General features: G+C 42.2%; 1 protein-coding gene across 1 annotated transcript; it reads right to left on the reverse strand.

The window, feature by feature from the left end:
* Positions 1-222: 222 nt before the first annotated feature.
* On the reverse strand, positions 223-15,516 carry LOC311191053 (astacin-like metalloendopeptidase; the record flags this gene model as incomplete). The annotated part of the gene is made up of 14 exons (XM_084263149.1): positions 223-571; positions 777-849; positions 6,918-7,143; positions 7,551-7,666; positions 8,592-8,719; positions 9,096-9,180; positions 9,304-9,482; positions 10,112-10,229; positions 10,832-10,966; positions 11,342-11,413; positions 12,329-12,353; positions 13,033-13,049; positions 15,202-15,226; positions 15,448-15,516. 14 exons carry the CDS (start codon positions 15,514-15,516, stop codon positions 223-225), a joined length of 1,617 nt encoding a protein of 538 aa, XP_084119275.1.
* Positions 15,517-17,815: the final 2,299 nt, after the last annotated feature.

The following is a 17,815-nucleotide window of genomic DNA, read 5'->3' on the forward strand; positions in this document are numbered from 1 at the left end:
ACCCCCGCCTCCTGCCGACATGGCGCCGGGAGATCCTTTAACGGACCGCGGGCAGCAGGGGTCGAGGCACGGGAAGAGGCAGCCGGGTCAGCGGCGGTTCCGCCTGCCTGCTCCCGGGGTTCGGCCCGCGGTTCGGGTGCGTGTGAGGGGCGCTGCCTGAGGTGGGCGGCGGCACTGCCTGTGAAGCCGTGGCGGGAGCGCAGGGCCTCGGCGTGTGAGGGACTAACCGCGGGACAGCGACAGCTGAACCCCGTCTGCGCTGTCTGGGCTGGGAGGCCGGAGCGCGGGGCGCTTTTCTGGGGCGGGTGGTGTTTGCTCCCTGCGGTGTCGCCGGCGGACATCCGTGGGAAGGAGAGCTGAGGCGAAGTTTGGAGCAATGGGCACGGGAGATGTGAAGAAGGAAGGAAAAGGTGAGCGTGAAACCGGCCGGAAGATACGGGAGGAGAAAGCAGCTGCTGGGCACTTTGCCGCAGGACGCTCGGTGAGAAAAGCAGGCGGCGGCAGCGGGAAGTGCTGCTCGTGAGGAACAGAAACCCGCGGAGGGACAAGTAGCATCCAGCGCTCCGCCAGGCTGGGTAGACGTGGGAAAAGGTGATGGTGAGAATTCTTAGATCCACCCTAAAACCCAGCTAAGTGGGGGATGGCTTTTTGCATGAGTGGCTGTCCAGCATGGAATTCTTGTTTGCTTACCGACTGGCATGCCTGTAGATGGTCAGTTTTTACTTCGGTCTTTTTAGGCAAATAGCTAGCTATTTATATACAGTGTTACTTTATACAGTTCTATTAAGGTGACATCTTGAATAGATGCCTTAGCCCACATTCCTCCTATCATCATATCCTTGTGCCCCTCTAAAAAGACAGAACAATGATTCCAGGTTTTTTCCACTGGTCTGCTAGCATCCAGGTATCCACATTTTCGAGTTAATAAAAAAGAATAAACACCTCTCCAGAACAATCTCTTCTCTGCACAATGACTGTTTCATATTCACAGCTTTTTGAGAACCCATTTGAAGAAAAATGGTTCTTTTAATTGTCATCAGGCATTTCATTGCAATTGCCTTTTCAGTTTTGGACCACAATTAAGATGCTGCATAGTTACAGTACCTGGACTAAATAGTAAATGTAATATACAATAAATATAGTGGAATTAGGTCAGTATCTTTTAAATGTATGATTTTCCACATGCTTACTCCAGGAGTTTATGAATACAGATGAAGTTTACCCTAATATAATACTTCTCTGCTATAACGCATGGATTGCTTGAGGATTAAAGCATTCACTGGCCACAGTTGCCAATGTTTCCAGATGCTAAGCACACAGGCAAAGCTTCCTTACCACATGAGAATTCAGGAACAATAGTCAAAAATTGTGACTAATTTGTGATCTGCAATATGTTATGCCAAACTAAAGGGGTTTGCCTCATGTGATCAAAGCTGAAGAGAATAGGAATAAAATGTTTGGGATTTCTTTAGCTATAAACAAAGAAAATATGATAAAATGGGAGGGGGAAGCTATTCTTTTTATATCTGTTTTTCCCATTAGTGCCAAATAAAAATGTTTTATTTTAAGTTCAGTTGTCTCTCTCTCTTGTGTCCGTCACTTCTTAAAAAGACAGGTACTCATTAAAGATACAGAGTCCCATTGTTGTTTAATGAACTTCTGAATGTGCTGTAACTATTTTCCTAGACTCTTCTAGTAGAGGATGATACCATTTGCTTTAAGGCTAGAACGAGATACAGAGTAGTTGCTTGGAATGACTGTGTGCTCTAGAACTGGAGGAGGAAGGTTGTGCTTGTTTGCACATTCTTTTTTCTTTTGAGCATTGAAAGTAGTGTAACAGACTAAAAGTTACCACCTTTCTATAATGCAAGGGGGAAAAAATTACCTTCCCTATAAAATAATAATGTCAAAGTTATTGGTAAAAAAAAATTCCTTCTCAACACATGAAGCCTGTGTGACAATGGAAGAAGTTCCTATCCATGACCAAGCTAAAATCCTTTCAGGTGTATCACCAGCACATGCATCAAATTGGACAATAACCTTGAATAAAAATGTAGGACTGATTTTCATTTTTGCTATGAAATCTGAATTGTTCCAGTTGTATATTCAGTGGTCCATAGCAGAGCTATTTACAGAACTCCTTCATCCCTTGGGCAGTTAGGTAGATTTAGTGTTTGTCCTTCTCTAGTTCAGTGAGGGCTAAAAGGATTATTGAAGGGTTAGCAGAGAGCTACAACACAAAACTTCTTTTTAATAGAAGTATCGATGCTAAGATATAGGGCCTTGCACTACATTTCAGTACAGCAGTATCTCCCCCTTCAAGCACAATGTCTGAACACAAGTGGCCGCTGGTTAAAGACTGACTTTCCACAAGGTAACACTTTCCACAGAAACTAGTCGCCTGGGGAGGGAGGGGAGAAGCTTAACCTTACAATCATTTAGTGAATGGACAGTAAAATTGCAAGTTGTGCAGCTGATGCTTCTCTGCTGCTGTTGCAGATAGGGCTTGGCCCACCCGTCGCTAGGGAGGGGCAAGGGAAATCTGCCTCTCTGTTTTGGGGAGTCCTACCTGTGCTCAAGGCCTGATCTCAGCACAGCTCTGTGTCCTGGGGCCAGCCTGTCAAGGGGACACAGAGCTGAAATAAGCATGGGAATTACAGCCAGGTGCCTTCCCATAGAAGAGAAGTATTCAAACAACCTGTTTGCCATGGCTGGAAGGGTAGGTCTGTTTTCCTGCTGGGGTGACAGGAAAAATGAATGGTTCGTTTAGTAGCTGCAAACTTGCTGGCGTATGAGTGCAGGATCTGCCACTGACAAGCTGCCTCTGCTGTTGCCTGAATGGAATATAGAGCCTGTCATGTCATAAACAGTGCATTCCTCCATGATCCTTCTGGGTGCAGTGTCATGGGAATGGTGTCCCTTGTTATCAATACAGGCTGTTCTTGTAACCCTTGTTCTGCTGCTTCTCCCAGTGCTTTCTCACACATGTATATTTCCTGCCAATCTTCATATTTCTGTTAAGAATCTCTCCACAAGGACTGGCCTGGCTAGATTGCTATGGATGCAGTTTGGGGGAAGAGCTGGTGTCCCAAAAAAGATGTTCTGCCGCATCCCTGGGAGGCTTTGTATATGTGAAGGTTTCCATATGGCCAAAGTGGGTTTGATCGAGCACCAGAAGCAGAAATCACAGCTTCTCTCCTCTGTGGCAGCACCCCAAAAATGGAAACCTGCAGGGAAACCTCTCAGTATGCCTGGTGCTCTGTCCTGCTGAAATAGCTTCCAGACTAGGACTGCTTGAGGGAGATGCCTATTACTGTCCCAGAAGAGACTGAGTACACTCATGGATATGGGTCTAGGACAATCCCAGCTGTGATTTATGATGCTGCTTTCCCTGCTTCATGAAGTACTCCCTTGTCCAGCAGGCTGGGTGGGATCAGTGACTGTCCTGTGCTGCTCCTAACATCCTGAGCTGAAGCTATCTGTGGAGAATTGCCCTGGGGCAAGTGAAGGGTCACATACCCAGGGTGAACCTTGGCTCAGTCTTTGTGACTAGCTGTACCCCTGCTCTGTGCAACAGGGATCAGACCACCCCACATGCAGCTGGGCTCTGCTGGCTGCTTCTTGGCAAGGAAGTAGCTCCTCTTCCAGTGGAATTAGAAGGGGGAACAGCAGGGTCTTATCATCTACTGGGTTTCTTTTTTCTTAACACAGATTACTTTAATTTCCCATTAAAAGAAAACTTCTGATTATTTTAGCAATACACAGATGATCACGGCTTTATTAAATTCTCAGTCATTGCCAACAGTATTTCAGAGCTCTTTTCCAGAAAGCTCATCTACTGAAACCATTATCCCTCCTTCAAGTGTAAGAACTGAAATCACCTGAAACTGCCTTTTCATTGCTCTGTGGAACACCTTAATCCCACTTGAAATTCCTCTCAAAAAATAAATATCTAGAACATTGGTGCTCACCAATCCACCTACAAGCTTTTGGGTTTGTAGTGTTATTTCCTCCATTTTATTATGTAGGGGCTCAGAAATCACAACTGTCAAATATTTTTCCCTGTAACTGCATTTTTAACAATATCTCAGAAGGGCAACTCCTTTTGTGATAACCCCACTTGACTGCTGTGAGTAACTAGAACAACAGATCAGAAGTTGAACCCATATTGCAGTGTCTGAAGAACTGAAGAAATGTCTCTTCTAAAGCAGACTCAAAATCACTATGCTCAGAGACATTTGCACAGCCACTGTGCATACAGAGGGAATCTTCAACTGAATTAAAGTTTCTCTATCATCAAGTTAAGTTAGCATCAAGACCGATTCTTCTTCAAATAGTGTAAGTACAGACAGAGCTTTGAGCAAATTCTTGCAAATTGTCTTTTTGGGGCCTCCTTGAGCAAAAGTAAAGAAATTAATAATTTGTCACATAAATTTTACTCTGAGATTCAAATTTATTTCCCACTGCTCTTTTCTAGAAATTCATTTCTATGAGAAAAACTCCAAGGTTCCTAGTGCTACAGAGTAAGAGCAGGAAAAGTACCTGCTTTTTCAGACTTAAATATCCAAGTATTAAATACCCAGGTTAGTCATATGTTTAACTATCTGTCTATGCGGCTAGAGTTAAATAGTAGCTTATTTTGTTCTTAGATCTGTCACAGGCTTGTCTTGGTCAGGAGGATGCAATTTTAAAAGTGTGATTGCAGGCAAAGGCTATGAAATGATCTCTTCTAGAGCTCTGCTGTTCTTAACACCTCTCTGTCCTCCGTATGAGACCAGAAGAGGAGAGTTTAGTTACTTGCCTTGCAAAAAAAAGTTCTTCCCTAAAGAACTGAAGATGTCCATGATCTCTGGCAGCATTATCTACTCCACCTCTTGTCCTGTGATTGACTGAATGTATCTGTAAACTAAAAATCGTTTGCAGATAAACAAGCACCTATAGCTGTCCCATGCCTACCAGAACTGTACAAGGAAAACTGGAATAGGAGGTACCAGTCCTTCACTGGCAGCAGTTTTGCCTTGCCCATCTTTATTGCAATTTAAGGATATAGGAGGATTGTTAAAGGAGATGTATTTTTTGGAAGCCTGAATGTTAGGTTGGGAAAAGAGACTGGATCTAACAGCTTTTCCTGCTCAAGACTATAACATTAATTTGTAAAGTTTGTAACTGGCCTCTTCAGCTAACTAATTAAACGTATGATGGTGTCCACCAGGGCAGGTTTAGAGTGGACATTTGAAATAATTTTTTTACTGAAAGAGTAGTCAGGGCCTGGAACAGGCTGCCCAGGGAGGGGGTTGAGTCGCCTTCCCTGGGTGTGTTCAAAAAAAGGGTTGATGAGGTACTTACGGATATGGTTTAGCATAGGATGGGAATGGTTGGACTTGATGATCTTCAAAGGTTGGAATAGGAGGTGCCAGTCCTTCACTGGCAGCAGTTTTGCCTTGCCCATCTTTCTTGCAATTTAAGGATATAGCAGGATTGTTAAGGAAGATGTATTTTTTGGAAGCCTGAATGTTAGGTTGGGAAAAGAGACTGTATTCCTATCTTCCAACCTTGTGATTCTGTGATTCTGTCAGCGGTATACTGTAGAGATACATCTATGGATAAATGAAGGGAGCTAAGAAGTAAGACCACATTGACAGTGTGTATGGGAGGGACTACAGGAAAATACAAATGGAAACCTTTTTTTTTTTAAATGAAGCTTTTTATTCAATTGTTAAATAGAAAGAGGTAATAACTTAACTGTGCAGACAAAAGGGGGAGCACACCAGATGTATAGAATTCATACATTTATATGGCTTGGGGAATAAACTTTCTCAGGAAGATGAAAACTTCGATTCTTAATAGAATTAAATTTCTTACTGATCCAAGCCAGGATAGGAGTAAAGTAGGAAACACCTAATTTCAATATTCACAGACTAGGTTCTTCTTCATTAAGTCACTTGTGGATGCTAGTTTTTCTCTGGTTCCTCACTGTAAGTGAAATGAGAGAATGTTTAGCTTTCGGAGCTCTCTGAAAAGAGATGAAATGTATCAAATCACATTTTATCTGACAGCTAGGATTGTTTTATAGTTGTTGACACATCGAAGCAGTGTGGGGAGTTCTCTTATTCTTCCTTCCTTCCTTAGCTACCATGGGCAGAAACAGATACTACAGAGAGGCAATGCAAAATTTGTTTTGTTGTGGGTGTATAGTTATGTTCCTGCATTCCAGTAGATTAATGCAAACTCTGTGTGCTTGTTCTTATCCCATGGTAAATAAAGGTCATATGACAGAGCTGAGCATTCTTTCAGACTAAGGCAAGCTGCACTACTGTAAAGTTGCTGTAGGCTACGGATACCCACACAGGCATTTATTTATTCCAATCTCTAATTCCAACCTAATTGTATAGTTGTGGCCTTAGTTCATATTTAAATGGGACAGAAAAAGACATATTTTAGGTGGATAGATTCCTAGGATCCTGACCATGGAAATACTGCCTGTTGCTCCTTGCCATGGGGCTGGGTGACCTGGCTCACCATAGATCCTTTTTGCCCTCTAAACTAAGTGATTAGAAACTGTGCCTTTTTCAGAGGAGCAATATATGTAAATATGGCTTTATGATTTATTCTCTTTCCACTGTGCTACTAACACTAGCAGTAACATTAAACTGATGTCACCCGTAATGGCACATGCTTTGGAACAGCATATATCAGAGAGGCAAGACAAACAGTGGAGCACCTGGCTAACATCACTTGTCCTGAGCTCAGCCCCATCTGCCTGAATGAAAAAATGCTATTGTTATATCAAAAACAAGGTAGGAAGTGACGGCTCCTGTAGAGAGCATTTCCTCAAACAACACTTTTCCTCTGTGAAAAGGAAAGTTGATTTGACACAGATTGTTTTTCTTTGACATTCTCCTTGTTCTCAGACCTACCAGAAGTAAAGGCGGCTTGGAAACCAGAAGCTGTATCAGCACCATCTGTGACAAACTCTACAAGCATAAGATTACTGGAAGAAACTATGTCGCTGGGTATCTTTGATCCACAGGTCTTATTCATTAGAACTGCAGAAGACTTGCTGGATCCATCATAAACTTTAACATAATCACTCTGACAGCCTTTGGTTTTCTGCAGCTCAAAGGCTTGAAAGTGCAGGGAAATCTGGAAAAGAAGAGAAAACCAACCTTTAATATGTGACTTCTCTCAAGGAGTGTCCTTTAAAACAGACCAAATCCAAGCTGTAGCCAAGCCTGAACTGGAACTGCTCACCACACCTTGCCTCTCATCCCCTGAAGTTACAGGGCTCAGATCTAATGGGCCCGCCACTGAATGCTGCCATGCTCACACTGCTTTGTCTTGATTTTGCAAACCTGAAGTCCAGCATATGGAGATTTTTCAAAATTGCAACTCTGCAGTTGTCTTTGCCCATATCTGGCTTAAGGACTCGAAGTAAAGACTAGTCTGAAATCTCTCTCGTGGCAGAGATCTTGTCTGGCTACTGGTATGCAGATGAAGCACAAAATGCTTACCACAGCCATATTCCAAAACCAGCATGAACCTGTGGTTACCTTTCTGGATCGGGTTCGGATGAGCCAGACACAGTTGGTGTTATCTGAGTAATTTCTTGGGTAGTTGGCAGATCTCACTGACCCTGATGCTGCATCAAGAATAGTGCTGCAGCGACCTGAGAAAGAAATGAAGTTTGCTTCAGCACCAGGCTTGCAGAAACTTCCACTCATTTACCATTACAATCTCTTCAGAAAGGACTGATCTTGATTAAAATAAAGAATCGCCTTGTCCTAATTTTCACATGATACATAAGTATCTGCTTCAAAATGGAAAGTAAAGTAGTGCTTGGAAGAAGTACTAGCTTTTATTGATTAGCTGCATAGTTTAACAAGGGATCACTTTCTGCACCTCTATAGTGAGAGGTTTCAATTCACTGCAGTTGGTAACACCATTTTTGATTGAGACAGAGAAGTCAAATGATGTTAAAAGACTCAAGCACAAATATGATGTCTCTGCAATGCCTAAATTCTAAGCTTAGGAGGAGGGCTTGGGCTTTCTTCCGTGCTAATAATAATTTATTCATCGTGGTTTTTTCCTTTGACCAAAATTTCTCTGATTTTATGGGAGGTTAAAATTAAAGAGTTAACATCACATTCAAACTTAGAATGATATTTGAGAGGCATCATGAAACTCTTCCAGTTCAGAGGATCTTAGAACTGGTTTGGTTTGACTCAGGTCTTAGATACAAACTGCAATGAGGAACAGAGATGCCTAGTCCTTTGTGGGGTTTATATTTGTCTCCTGAGCTCTAAGAAACTGAATTACTCCAGTGCAGCATGCAATGTGGTATGCCAGTTGCACAGCAGCCGCTTATGCCAATAATGAAAGTGCTTGATTTAATTTGGAAGCAGAAAAATCACTAATCACAATGTGTCTCCAGCTTCACCTTCGTGTTCTCTCCCAGAGTAACCCCAATGGGTACCATGAATTTCAGACAGTACTCTCACAGTATTTGACAAGAAACTGCTGCCTCTGCAGTGTGCCCAAACATGTCTGAAGGATCTGAGTAGGAGATTTGGGGATGGCTTTGAGATACTTACTGCAATTGTAAAGTTTGTTGATTTTGGCCACATCCAAGTTGCTCAGTCCCTGCCTCTGTCCAATATGTACTGATCCATCAGGAATTGGCACGATTGTTGCTTTCCCAGTGGTATTAGTGAATGTGTATCTGCAACAATTAATGAAAAATCATTAAGTACAATTCCTTATTTCAGGATTTAATAGCATGCTGTGGAAGTAGAACAAGAATTGTACACAGGTTGTTGTGACTAACAGTGCTGTTCAAATGAGTTTAATTGAGATGTCTAGCAGTAAGCAGACTCAATTTCAAGATTCCCTCCTTGCTCCCAAGTTCAGCTGTGAATGGCTTCTCCATGGAATGCTAAAGGATAGTGAATTAATTTTTGTGGCTTCTCTGAACTGAGTCACAGTGTTTTTCTCAGAAGGGGAAATTGAGAAACTGGTAGTTAGGAGAGAGATATTACAGAAACAATTCTAACATAAGATTAGGGTTCCAACAAAAGCAATGCCTTGCTGCTACTTACGGGCCATAGTGCATTACTGAGGAATAGTCATATGGAAGACCCAGGTTATTGGAGTTCTCAAATTTCCTGAAGTCTGGTCTGTCAGCTGTAATATAAGATATTGTACTTAGAGTATGCTTCCTATGTACTGCCTTCAGAGAAGGAAGAGCTGGGAACAGTAGGATGTATTTGCACCATTTTCTGCTTTGTGGAGTTCAGAGGTACTTACCTGGACTGATGTACTCCCACATGATCTTTACATGTTTGTCCCTGTCACTTCGAGAATGTTCATGCAAAAAGCCCAGAGCATGGTCCAGTTCATGTTGAATTATTCCTTTCCACATGCAGCCTCCTTTCATCACAGAGACAGTCTGTCCACCTCCTACTTTCCCATAGTTGGACCAGCAGCTGAGAGAAGAATTGAACACCAAGAGAAGACTTATGGGCAAAGGGACAATACAGAGAACTTTGTTTCACATTCCTCTTGTGGAAGTGGAAGGAATCTTTCCTGTCCACTGAGATCAAGTCCACAGGAGGGCAAAACTGACCAAACAACAAAAAGTATGATCATTGCTGAAGCTTTCTGGAAGACCTTCATTAACACTGAGGCTCCTGCTCTCTGACTTTCTGTACACAATGACTTGCACTTCCTAGAGATGACTTTTTTTCTTTCCATAATACTGAACACTGTATCAGAGCTGGAGCTAAGGTGAACAGCGCTTTGAAGCTAATGCATGTTGAACAGTTCTCTTGTAGGCTCTAATTCTGACCTTGACAGCCAACTGTGTGATTCAGATAATGCTGTGTTACCATGATCTGCATCACTTTGGTGTCTTCAGTGACTACCTGATGAAACTGCTGAGTCCTTGCACTACAAAGGTATCCAAGAAGGATATCACAGGACCTTGGCACTGTGATAAAACAAAGTTTCTTCTCTAAATCTATTCCTCTTTCCTCTCTAAAGTCACACAGAATGAGTGTAGTGAAGAATTGAAAAACAATATAGAAATAACTAATTAATTTATCATTCAACTCACCCATCGGCAGATTTAATGTTGAGGTAGTCACGTTCTGTCTTGCGCTTCACAAAATTAATACAAGTCAGTGTTTCAAATTCTGCCATGGCATCATGAATCCCCTTTATGTGGTTCTCCTCTGGAGAAGAAAGGTTTAATTTCAGGCGGTCACACAAGGACAATGACAGGTGCCATTAAAATCTCGCATGTACTCAAAACCAGGGTAAATGGACAGAAACATTCATCATTCTTCAGCTCTTTATTGCTTTTTGCTCAGTAATTAATTTGAATTGAGATATTAATAGCCTGACACAAGATCTTTTTATACTGATATTTGTCCAAATAAAGGTGGGAACCTTTATTTTTCCCTCAACTACTTGTAAATTCTAGTGGTGATTATTGATGTATCTTCTGATTGGACAGTTGGAGACTGCTATGGGAAGCTATTTTGCTATTGAAACCACACTGCAATTGATGTGAACCTTACAAAGGCAGGTATTCTAGCAAGTACCATTAGAGGGAATGATCATTCCCATCTTCAAGAGACCAGACCCAAATAATACGGATGCACATGTCTCAAGGAAACTTGATCTCTTTTCTTTTTCCTTTTCAAGGTCTTTGTAATTTACAGTTCGCGTGCTTGCAGAATTGATTTAATTAACTGTGGCCACTAGAAGTAGGTTTCTAGCTAAAGCTTGTTGGATAAAGTACATTTTTAAAAAAATCAAAATTTACACCCACCATAAGCAGGATCCAAGACATAGGGAACACGAACAATCCCATCGCTGGACTGGGGCCAGTTGCAATGGCGACAGTTGATGGCACTGCGAGTCCTTTGTGGAACAATGTCACCTTCTTGCAAGAACTGAGAGCTGCCTGTGGTGAGAAAGAAAGGGTGGAAATACCTGAACCATAGATTGCTGAACACTTGCTAAACACCCTTGGAAAAGTGTCCCTCCTTACTCATCTTCCTTTGCTGTTTTTCCCTAAGCGTCTGCTCCTGACTAACACAAGAAATGGACTGTTGGGCTCTGTGGACATTATCAGCTTCCCTACCTTTCCTGCTGTTAGATAGGGTTGAGGTGAGACAGGGAATGACTGAAAGCAGTTTTAATTGTGATAGGAATGCTGTGCTTTGGTACTATTTCATCATCCATCATGTGACACTGACTGGCATCAAATATTTGCCCAGGAAGAGTGCAAAAAGTAACAAAAAGAGATCTATTGTAAGCAGGACTTTGCTGGCATTACCTTTGTTGACTTCCAGAATTCTGTTAAAAATAAGTTCATCCTCGGAGTCTGTCTCTGTAGGTGCAGTAGATTCTGTGCAAAAATAGAAGAGTATCACTTTCTCATTCCCAGGGAGAATACAAATCCTGATTTTTAACCTAATGAATTTGTAGGAGCTCACTTAGATCAGGTCCTGATCACAGTAATGCATGTAAAACTTACAGAGCCTATTTAGGAACTGGCATGTTGGTCAGTCATTTAGATATAAGCTCAGTGACACAATCTTCTGATCCTCACAGCTGTGGTTATTTTAGCATTGAGGCGGGAGAGCTGTTCACTTTCAGTATTTCCCCCTCTCTCCTTTTTTTTCCCCTTGCCATCACATTTTATGTTCTGGATCTTTGGTTCTTGTAAATCTGTATTGTCCTGCTCAAGTGACCAGCTGGCTGCACAGCTCCCTTTGTGCACTCAGACAGCACAGTTGTCCTTCTGCATTCACAGCTCACACTAAACCCCCAACATAAGACACCAGGAGCAAACAAGGATGGAAAGAAGTCCTGCTGCCTGCTGAAAACCCCTTGAAACCCATGAAATTAGAAAAGCATTCCTATCCCAATGATCACATTGATGTCCCCAGCTAAGCCCAACATCAGGGACTCCAAGGGCTTACAAGTAGAATCATCCGAATCTAAGCATTATTAATCTTGGCACTAATAAAAAGCACAAACTCACAGCCTCCATGCTTCCTGTAACTTTTGGACATGACTTTAATGGGGACATTATCTAAGCAGAGCTATATTTAGCAGAAGTAACAGCTGAGGTTTTTAGGAAGGCCAAACAACTGGCCAAAACCAAGAGGCACTGCTTTACATGAAGTAAGTGCATTCGCTTAAATTCTCTTCCTTAAGATTAATTTGTGTTAAGCATGTGTTATTTTCTGGAGTAACTGGTAAGTTAACAATCAGTATAGCCTATCAGCTACTTACATTTAGAGGGATTAATACATACCGTATATATCCTCTTGTGTAGTAACCTGCAAGAATGATACAGTAGTATTAGCTCACAGTTTATATAATATAACAGGCTGCCATTGAAAGTATCTTTCACCAGTGCAGTCTTGACCTTTTATATACTGTGCCATGTGTAGAGAACTACCATGGTGTGCTAAATATTCTTCTCTAATATCTTGGCAAATATGGGTATCATAAAGGGAAACAGCACAGGAGACTCAGGAAATGCAGTTTGAAGTGTGGAGTAAGTTTTAGATCTTCCAGATTTATGTATGTCCCTGGAGAGGAAGGTTGATGAAATCACCAGTGAAGTCCTCCCAGTATCACCTCGCAAGGCAGTGGTGAAAGGCCATGGTATGCACTGCTTCTAGGGAATTTTGGGGTTGATACCCAGCTGTGGGGGTCATGTCTGTAGCAAAACAGATTGTTGTGCTTTCCTTGCCTTGTATAAATAAAAAGTGAGTTTGAGTTTCCTCTCTGACTCCAGAGAAGGCAAAAGTTTCCTGGCATGTAGGCTGTGTGTAGGACTAATTGCAGAGCCATACATGGAATAGGGATGGAAACTGCTCACTCTGTTAGTGTTAACCTGACAAGACTTTCCCACACAGATGGAAGTATGGGTGGAGCACATGAGCCTTGACCTCACTTTTCCACAATGCTGAACCTCAAAGTGATCAAAGGAGTTGATTTAGCTGTCCTTACCTCAGTAGGTTCTGTTGCTGTAAAACAATAAGGAAGAAAAAGACAAGAAAAAAGGGCAAATTAGATTCTGAATGCAATTTCACAGCATTAGACAAACAGCTATGAAAATTCCTAGTAGATCATGCTGAGGGACAAAATCCTGGTCATTTACCATCTAAGAACCAGCAAAGTATTTTATCAGCCTCAGTGTAGAAAATGACAAAGAAAACAAGGGACAAAAATATGTTTTGTCCCTAGATTTCTCTGCAGCAGGTACAGGCTGAGCAGCTCAACAATCCTCTCTTGTTTCATGGTGTCAAAGAGTAAAGTTATAAAATAGAATGAAGACTATAATTTAGCATGGGGCAAATAACCTCAGCTACAGCATGTAACAGACAGCAGCTTGGAACCTGAGTCCTAGGGTGTCCTTCTGGTATGGCATCTTTTGGTTTCTATCAAACGTCAGTTTCTAGATACAACTGTAGAAGCGAAAATCTGATCCGATATACAAATCTCTGAGCAGAAACTTCAATGACCATAAAAGTTTGGAAATTGCAGGGGCCTCCAGAGGTCATCCTGTTTGTCTGCTTTCCCTAAGGCAGAAGCAGTTTTATCTGTTATTCCTGACCACAGTTTGCTTGACCTGTTCTTAAGTATGATGGATATGCCACAAGCCTTTCTGGCAATCACTTCCAGTTTGCCAATAAGTGTGCTCTTTCTTGTCAATATATAAAGCCATTATTTTTTTCCCTATCCAACACTGACACAGAGAACACTTATGCAAATTGTGCTTATTTCTAAGCCTGTCTGTGTGCCTTCTCTTTTTTACCATGCTTTTTCAACAGAAGATGTGCCAAGCTCTGCCACGCTTTGCAGCACCTTTACTTTTGCACAGTGGCTACTGCCCAAATGTACTGAGGGGAATTCCTCCTATTCAGAATTTATCTAGAACCTGCAACAGAATTGCTTTTATTGAGCCAAAAATACTTCAGCCTGTCTTCCCAGACTGTTACTTCAGTTACATGGCAAAGCCCACTGTAATAGTGGTGGTTTATTATAGAAAAGTGCAATTGGTTCCCACCAGCTGCATCAGAGAGATCCATGGCACCTAAGATTCTGCAAGGACAGTTTAGAGATGGGCTGACTGGATTCCGAATTCATGTGCTCAGGAGTCACTAGATTGAGTAATCAAAGTCAGTGGAAATTAGGCTCCAGATTCCTAAGCACACAAAGTCTACAACCCCTTTTTAAAACCCAGATGAGTCATCACAGAAGGCATTTGCCATATCCTTGATCAAATGAGCATCTGGTGTGATACAGCTTTCAAAATGATACAGTTCACGTTTTCCCTGCACTGTAAATACTGAAAGATGTCTCAAAAGGCACAAAAACAACCCAGTAACGATGGCAAATTACAACTGATTGTGTGCTTTTGTCCCAGTAACCCTGCAACTTTGAGTCCCAGCAACCGACTGTTCTGAACTTGAGCAAATGTGTCCTTTGGCTGTCTCCAGATATACTGAGCAGCAATTTTATGAACCCTTGTGCTTTCATGTCATAAATGACAGCTCAAAAGAAGAAATGGCCAGTTTTTATTGGCCATTCAGTTGCTCTGATTATATCAAGCAAATTTTTCTCTCACAACACATCACCCCAAACCTGGCAGTTTCTTGCTGTACTTAAAGTCTACTTGCAGATTTATGTGCATTGGCCTTCTCTGGAGATCTGCAACCACTTCCATATATTTTGTGAGTTGACAAAAGCTGTTCAGATAAACCTGTACTATTTAGTTTTTATCCCAGCATAAAGCAAAGCTTTCTCTGTTACCTGACATGCCTTTCTCTTACTGCAGCACCAAGGTGGGCTAGGAGGCAAAGGAGCAGGAGTCTTTAACAACACTGAACTTAGTGGAAAGTTACCATAATGTCTTATTAAAATGTTATTTTCACGTCTGTGAAAGCACATCTAAATTAGCCTAACAAACCACACTGCAAAAGTATGTGCAAAGCACATCTGTGTGAGAACACATCTGCATTCAGCCCAATGACAAATTAGGTCTTATTTGAAAGGCCTGAGAGTCGGTGCTTTCACATGATCTAAAGCCAAGTCACTCCTGCACCAACAAAGTGTGTGTGATACACAGTCAAGAGTTAACAGTTGTCTTTAAAATGCAGTAGAAATCCTACTTACTTGTTGTGGTGTTCTCATAGTTCTCCTGCAAAACCAATAGGTAAAAGACATTATTCTTCCACAGCTTATAATGCAGCAACAACAGCATCAAAATCAGGCCAAAGGGAGGAACTAATTATTAAATTTGCTCTATAAAATATTATATCACTAATATTTTTCTTGCAGAAAATCGGTTCTCCACAGCTTCACTCCAGGAAGATTAGGTGAAGTAGAAGACAGAGCACAGTTGCATGGAACTGCTCTCACCTGAATAGGGAAGCCCAGAGTAGCGTGAAGGAAAAATGCAGAGAAGACGAAGAACATCTTCAGATCCATTCTCCAGGCCTGACAGACCACCAGTGAGTGTCCTTATCTCTGCCCCTTCAGGAGGGCTGCCGCTAGATATACCAGTGGAGCCTGCTCTGCCAGGGCTGAAAAAAACCTGCACCAGCCAATGGGGATCCTAGGAGGAAGCAAATTTCTTTTGCAGCCTCAACAGCCAGTTTAGCCTCTGGGCATCTCCCAGTGCTGTGCTATTGCTGTCACTGTGATCTATAGCATCCCTTGTCTTCATACAGTCGCTCAAGACAGTCTCTAGAGCGCTGCCATGCACTGCCTCTGTGTCTTGGAGGATCTTTCCTTAAGCATTCAGTGTGACTGATACCACCTAAGAAGCTATTGCACCTGGATAACTTTCCAGAGTGCTGTCTTGTTGGGATGTCAGATGGTAGGTGACCTTTTTCTTTATGTCATGGAAAGCACAGAAGGCCACGATGGTGTTGTGTTGCTTTGGAACATACAACTCACTGCTGTGCATTGAGGTCATGCTTGTGTCTTCCCTGAGAAGATATCTGTCATATTCTCAGATTATGCCTCTATAAGTAGAATTTTTGTTTCCTCCTCTCTGCTTCCTGATGTTTCATAACATCAGGAACGTTTCCTGCACTCCACAATTTTTGGCAGCTTGACAGTTATAGATGCCTTCATGAGCTTTGTGACCAGCAGAGAGGGGAAAAAAGGCATCAGCAGCATAAGCAAAACTTATTTTAGGAATGATTAACAGATCTGCTGCCTGCTGGAGTACACTTGTCCAGAAGTGGATTTAGGAAGCAGTGAGCCGACCTAGCAAGAAATGCTTGTAGGAGGTAAACCAGCAACCACTGAGCCTCTTGGCACAACCTCTTCTCACAGCAAAGCTCTGCTTGGTGAACCATTTGCTGAAGGTGCTGTAGCTGGGGAATTGTCTGGTCTCTGATACACTCTCGTTTTGTGTCAGAGTACTTTTTCCATGCACGGAGAAGGAAACAATTGTAGAAAGTACAGATTCTCACTCTAGACCATGCCAGTGCTCAGGTACCCTCAGAATAAGTTTTAAACCCACTCACACTGTTATTCCTTCTTTCTGTGTGAAATATGATGTTCAGGAAGTTTTCCATGTTGCCTGCAAATCAAACCAGTCAAGAAGACTAGGAGTTACATGGAAATGTAGTCTGAATTGCGTTGCTGGACATTGCTCTTCATTTTAAGTGGAGAAAAGTTCACAGTCACACACTGCTGACTATTTTAGGAGTTAGGAAAGTCTGGACTGACAAAATCCAGGGATAAGCTTCCATTACCCCCACAGGGAGGCAGCATAGAGGAATACTACTTTTCCTTTTCTCTCTCTGCACTACGGCTGAAGTCAGGTATGTCCTAGGCACCAGAGAGTAAAAAGCAGGGCAGCACACAATCCTTGTGACCGTGAAAGAACAAAGATCAAGCAGACATTGCCAGCATGCTAATCCTGCTGACAAAGGCAGCTTGTGTGTCCCCTGCACCAATAAGTGTTTACACTAATTAGTGCTGAGTGCCTTTCCTCATATTCAGGTTTCATAGGGACGAAAATCTTCCTTGTCCTGAAGCAAAGTTGTGCATCTCAGGTCTGCAGCCCTAGAAGGATTCTCCAAGTTTTTCACTCAATACAAGAGCAAAACAAATGTCCATGATGTCAGATACCTTGGTATTCCAAGACCGTACAAAAAAAAAAGAGGCTGCAGAGTGGGGCAGTGCTTCCATTAGACTTTAGGGGGAAAAAAGGAAAGGTCAGACTGCTTTCAGGAGACACTAGTCCAGGAAGAAAAGGAGAGATCAAAGATAGTGAGGGAATAAAGCAAAGTCAAAAAGCAATTTACAAAGGTTGATAACCTTAACATCTTTGTGGCATGTCACTGGGAAAATAATAGAGCCTCCTGAGTGGGAGGACAAGTTCCTAACTTGTTCTCAGGAAAGAGTGAAGGACCTGGGCTGGGCAAAAGGATGCTGCACATTTTACGCTGATCTGCTGACAAACTAAGCAGTTCATCAGACAGACTGCTGCATGCCACCTTTTCCATATGCTGATGCCAGTGGTCATAGAATCATAGAATTGGTTAGGTTGGGAAAGGTCTTTAAGATCTTTGAATCCAATTGTGAACCTATCACTGCCAATTCTACCACTAAACCATGTCCCTAAGCATCACATCTACACCCCAGGGATGGTGACCCAACCGCTTTCCCTGGGCGTTCTGTTTCAATGCTTGACAACCCTTTCTGTGAATAATTTTTTCTGAACATCCAGTCTAAACCTCCCTTTGTACAACTTGAGGCAATTTCCTCT

The sequence above is a fragment of the Gallinula chloropus genome, assembly GCF_964237585.1.
Source record: "Gallinula chloropus genome assembly, chromosome: 4".
NCBI classification, from domain to species: Eukaryota; Metazoa; Chordata; class Aves; order Gruiformes; family Rallidae; genus Gallinula; species Gallinula chloropus.